The sequence below is a fragment of the Poromitra crassiceps genome (assembly GCF_964638095.1).
Source record: "Poromitra crassiceps genome assembly, chromosome: 4".
Classification (NCBI taxonomy): Eukaryota; Metazoa; Chordata; class Actinopteri; order Beryciformes; family Melamphaidae; genus Poromitra; species Poromitra crassiceps.
In genome coordinates this window covers 19,165,863-19,172,021 of record NC_139626.1, presented here as the reverse complement: position 1 = coordinate 19,172,021, position 6,159 = coordinate 19,165,863, and the positions used below count along the sequence as shown (strand labels likewise).

The 6,159-nt window shown below is 46.2% G+C and overlaps 1 protein-coding gene across 1 annotated transcript in view; it reads left to right on the top strand.

The window, feature by feature from the left end:
• The window catches only part of ryr2a (ryanodine receptor 2a (cardiac)), a gene marked incomplete at both ends in the record, with an annotated part of 216,432 nt that overhangs the window by 203,458 nt on the left and 6,815 nt on the right, over positions 1 to 6,159 (top strand). The window contains 2 exons of the mRNA XM_083635808.1: positions 708 to 842; positions 5,831 to 5,987. Of these exons, the coding sequence (XP_083491934.1) occupies positions 708 to 842; positions 5,831 to 5,987 (292 nt within the window). The remainder of the gene's footprint in view (positions 1 to 707; positions 843 to 5,830; positions 5,988 to 6,159) is intronic.

The window sequence follows — 6,159 nt, the reverse complement described above, 5'->3', positions numbered from 1 at the left end:
ACCAATTTTCACTTTTATTTTCATGGAGAGCTTCTGACTTAAAGGTGTAGTGTGAAATGTTTTGGCTTTCTTGTAGCCTAGTCAATATGATCAATATAATGGGTTGGGTAATTTGGCCACTATGTTTGACATTGGGCATTAAAGACAACCTGTTTCAGTAAATGGTGACCTTCAGATGGTGATATTATGTTGTCTGCCTGTTGCTCTGGTGACAATTGTGAATCCTGCTATCGAACAGAAATCAACTTTTGTGTTTTGATATTGTCTGCTACATATGGGAAATGGATATGTTGACCCTGTCACTGAGTTGTGTTGATGGTGATCAGGGGGGGTGCGCCCCCCCCTCCTGTAGGGGGGGGACAGTAGCAGGCTGGTAGCAGGGCACTGCCAAGGTGACCTTAGGGATCTCAGGGCATCACGGCCAGAGGGAGGGTCAACGGAGGCCATGGCTTGATGGCCTCCGTGTGATTCCCACCCTGGTGGACATACGTGCTGATGGTCTCTGTGCACTCTGGATTCCAAATTCAAGATCTGTTGTAGGACTTGTGGGACCCATGGGCCTGCCCACTTCAATTCCTACATCAACCTAACAAACAAAGAGTCATAATAAGATTAAGGTGAGTAACTTTTTTCTCCCTCTCTCCTCTCCTCTCCTCTCCTCTCCTCTCCTCTCCTCTCCTCTCCTCTCCTCTCCTCTCCTCTTTCAGTTGGTGTTAACAGTAGGTCTGCTAGCAGTGGTGGTGTACCTCTACACAGTAGTGGCCTTTAACTTCTTCAGGAAGTTCTACAACAAGAGTGAAGACGGGGAATCGCCGGACATGAAGTGTGACGACATGTTGACAGTGAGTAGACAAGAAGTTTATTAGCCAGTAGTTTAATTCATTTCAGTCAGCCCACTCCAGGGGCGGACTGGGATCATAATTCAGGCCGGGCATTAGATACCAAGCAGGCCAGGCCGATACGGGCCGACGCGTGTGCCGGCGTCCGAAGGGCGGCGGCGAAAAATTTGGGCCGTTTGAAGCTCAATTTGGGCCGTTTGAAGCCCAATTTGGGTCGTTTAAAGCCAGATTTGGGCCGTTTGAAGCCCAATTTGGGCCGTTTGAAGCCCAATTTGGGCCAAGTCCAATTTTACAATGAGATGCACCCACTTTAACCCTGAATAAAGTAATAAAACCACTAGTAAACCAGTATTCGGCGCCTGGCCTGCTGTTCAGTGAGTGGCCTGGCCTGGCCTGTAAAAAAAAAAAAAATTTTTTTTTTTTTTTTTTTGCAGGCCAGGTCAGGCCACCGGGCATTTGCCCGACGTGCCCGATTATGCAGTCCGCCACTGGCCCACTCACAATAACAGATCATTGAGTGAATGCATGGCACCCTTGAGCCAGGATGCAAGTCAAAAAAATCCATGAGCTAATAAAACAGTGATTTCTGGCTTCCCAGAACCATCCCCCTCTGCATCCACTTTCAACACCAAATACAGCTAAAGTCACACTACTCAGGCCTTAATCCCTTACTAAGTATTCAAGCAAAGTCCTATTCCTAATCTCTCACACACACACACACAGCACACACACACACACACACACACACACACACACACACACACACACACACACTCTCTCTCTAGGTCCTCTCCACAGGTCCAAAATGATGGACCCGGGAAATGTGTGCACGCACCCGAATTGGACCCATCTATTATTAGAAAGCTGAGACCCGCACCCGGACAAAACCGTTAAATGTCGCACCCGGACCCGTATAGAACCGAGCATACCGGACCTGTACAGAACCGAGAAATACCGAGGCAGAGACTTGAGCGGTGCCGACGTCAAACTTGCTTGCTAATTGCTATTACAAGTTTTATAAATGAAACTTTGTGCATCTTTCTTACCTAAGGTTAATGTAGCATTCTCCCCTGGTTGCTGATGCCAGACAGTGATGTAATGCATAATCCATTCAATGATCCTTGCCAAGAAAGTTTTTTAATAAAAATAAATCTACGTTTTGTACACTGGAAGAGCGCTGTGTGGGCCTCAGCCTGTCGGGAAGAAACGACCCACTGTAAAGACTGGATGAGGGCTCTGTGGGCTTCAGCCTGTCAGGAAGAAACAACTCACTGTAAAGACTGGATGATGGCTCTGTGGGCCTCAGCCTGTCAGGAAGAAACAACTCACTGTAAAGACTGGATGAGGGCTCTGTGGGCTTCAGCCTGTCAGGAAGAAACAACTCACTGTAAAGACTGGATGAGGGCTCTGTGGGCTTCAGCTTGTCAGGAAGAAACAACTCACTGTAAAGACTGGATGAGGGCTCTGTGGGCTTCAGCTTGTCAGGAAGAAACCACCCACTGTAAAGACTGGATGAGGGCTCTGTGGGCTTCAGCTTGTCAGGAAGAAACAACTCACTGTAAAGACTGGATGAGGGCTCTGTGGGCTTCAGCTTGTCAGGAAGAAACAACTCACTGTAAAGACTGGATGAGGGCTCTGTGGGCTTCAGCTTGTCAGGAAGAAACTACTCACTGTAAAGACTGGATGATGGCTCTGTGGGCTTCAGCTTGTCAGGAAGAAACAACTCACTGTAAAGACTGGATGAGGGCTCTGTGGGCTTCAGCTTGTCAGGAAGAAACCACTCACTGTAAAGACTGGATGAGGGCACCTCATCCAGTCTGTGATTAAATCCGAGGAGCAGTAGAGAAGAAGAAGGTAGTAAAGAAAGCCAAGGCAGCCCAGCCAAATGGGAGAGCTGTCACTGAACCACATGACAAGATATGATAAGATACAATGCTGATGATACAGTAAGAGCAGAGATATGATACAATGCTGATGATACAGTAAGAGCAGAGATATGATACAATGCTGATGATACAGTAAGAGCACAGATATGATACAATGCTGATGATACAGTAAGAGCACAGATATGATACAATGCTGATGATACAGTAAGAGCACAGATATGATACAATGCTGATGATACAGTAAGAGCAGAGATATGATATGATACAATGCTGATGATACAGTAAGAGCACAGATATGATACAATGCTGATGATACAGTAAGAGCACAGATATGATATGATACAATGCTGATGATACAGTAAGAGCAGAGATATGATATGATACAATGCTGATGATACAGTAAGAGCAGATATATGATACAATGCTGATGATACAGTAAGAGCAGAGATATGATAAGACACAATGCTGATGATACAGTAAGAGCAGAGATATGATAAGACACAATGCTGATGATACAGTAAGAGCACAGATATGATAAGATACAATGCTGATGATACAGTAAGAGCACAGATATGATAAGATACAATGCTGATGATACAGTAAGAGCACAGATATGATATGATACAATGCTGATGATACAGTAAGAGCAGAGATATGATAAGATACAATGCTGATGATACAGTAAGAGCACAGATATGATACAATGCTGATGATACAGTAAGAGCACAGATATGATACAATGCTGATGATACAGTAAGAGCACAGATATGATACAATGCTGATGATACAGTAAGAGCACAGATATGATATGACACAATGCTGATGATACAGTAAGAGCACAGATATGATAAGACACAATGCTGATGATACAGTAAGAGCAGAGATATGATACAATGCTGATGATACAGTAAGAGCAGAGATATGATACAATGCTGATGATACAGTAAGAGCACAGATATGATACAATGCTGATGATACAGTAAGAGCACAGATATGATACAATGCTGATGATACAGTAAGAGCACAGATATGATAGACCAAAACACATTTCCAAACTTTTTTGAGAGGTTTGAGTGAATGAACCGTACAACATTGACACATTTCGAATGCAGAGACCAACAAAAGGAGAAAGAGATGGAGGGAGGAAACAATGTAAAATGAAGGGGAAAGAGAGACAGATGAAAAGGGGTGAAGCATCACCCTTTTGTGACGGGGCTGTTTCATGCTGCCAAGCCAAGTGAAAGGAACACTATATAAGGGATGTGTGTGTGCGTGTGTGTGTGTGTGTGTGTGTGTGTGTGTGTGTGTGTGTGCACGTGTGTGTGTGTGCACGTGTGCACGTGCGTGTTTTAAGGGGCAGGGGGTCCCTCTGTCACCCTGAATATTCAGGCTGCACACACTCACTCTCACACACACACACACACACACACACACACACACACACACACACACACACACACACACACACACACTAATCCCCTATAGCCAGCCACCCGAAGCATTCCATAGAGCTCTGCTGTTTCCTATTAAGGAGCATTGGGGTGGCAAAGACAGCAGCCAGTCCTTATTTTGCTACAGGAGGAGGTGACAGGGCCTCAGTGGGACTGAGGGGTGGACAGATACAGAGATACAGGAAGTGACAGGGCCTCAGTGGGACTGAGGGGTGGACAGATACAGAGATACAGGAAGTGACAGGGCCTCAGTGGGACTGGGGGTGGACAGATACAGAGATACAGGAAGTGACAGGGCCTCAGTGGGACTGAGGGGTGGACAGATACAGAGATACAGGAAGTGACAGGGCCTCAGTGGGACTGAGGGGTGGACAGATACAGAGATACAGGAAGTGACAGGGGCTCAGAGGGACTGAGGGGTGGACAGATACAGAGATACAGGAAGTGACAGGGCCTCAGTGGGACTGAGGGGTGGACAGATACAGAGATACAGGAAGTGACAGGGGCTCAGAGGGACTGAGGGGTGGACAGATACAGAGATACAGGAAGTGATAGGGGCTGAGTGGGACTGGGGGTGGACAGAGAGACAGATAGAGCTGGAGGGATGAAGGGCCTTCCCTTACCTCCCTTTATGTGGATAAAGCCCTTACAATAACAGCCAGAGAAGCGTGAGGATGAGCTGATCTCTGACTGATGAGCTGATCTCTGACTGATGAGCTGATATCTTACTATTTCTCTTCACTTGTTCCTCTCTTAGCGGGCACGGCGCCAGGATTTTTTTCTCTCCCGTTGCTAAGGGATAGCTTGACCAATATGTGGATGTGCTAAGGAAATAGTTGATTTTCATGACTTCAGAGTTACCTTATAAGGAAGTTCTTGTCTGTCCCCCTCCCCCCCAATAAAAGCAGATATGGCACACAGCACATTCAATATAAATACCAACCGCGACAGCATGTGGCTGGTAAATGGTTTCATCCTGAGTCTGAAAAGAGAACAGGCCAGCATGCTAATGTCCTTTCAACAGTTTAATGACTCATCTGGGCACAGCAGAAATGGACGTTTCAGCCAAAAGGCGTTGAACAACAGACAGACAACGCTGAAGAAGGCCTTTTGGCGGAAACATCCATTGCTGCTATGCCCAGATGCCCAGACATGGGCTCCCTCACTTTATGCCCTGGCCCACATTCATTTGGCTGGTGTGATCCCATCACAAGATGGTCTCTAGTTTTTAATTGAATTTGAAATTTGAATTAGAATTTTTTGAAATTAAATGCAACAAAACAGCTATAAGCCTATATACAAGTGAGTGACCACAAGGCAATAACAAACACATCTTTCACGTGCAAAAAAGCAAAAGACTTCAGCACCTGGCACATGGGTGCTGTCCGGTGCTGAAATCTTTCAGTAATAACAACACTACATCTAAAATGCCACAAACAAGAAGTGCATTGGCAGTGTGGCAGATATGTGTAAAAGTATATCGATGTCCACGAAGGAGTCTTTGTAAGGTTTAAGCATGTCATAGGGTACACACAAATAATGCCTGAAGTGGCTGCACTGGGGCTACGCAGATTTGTGACGTGGCTCAATGTCAACACTCTCACTCTCTTTCTCTCTCCCCCTCTTCGTGTCTGTCTCTCGCCCTCTCTCCCAGTGCTATATGTTTCATATGTATGTAGGCGTGCGGGCAGGTGGGGGGATCGGTGACCAGATTGAGGACCCAGCAGGCGACGAGTACGAGATCTACCGCATGATCTTTGACATTACCTTCTTCTTCTTCGTCATCGTCATCCTCCTAGCCATAATCCAGGGTGAGAGATTGATGACAGAAACACACAAATACACACACCATGGGGGGAGTCGGGTAGTGTAAAGGTCAAAACACTTGCCTACCGCTGCTGAGACCGGGGTTCAATTCCCGTCAGCGGCACTTCCGGCTTAGTCAGACGGTTCTACAGTATAGCCACAATTGGCCGTGTCTGC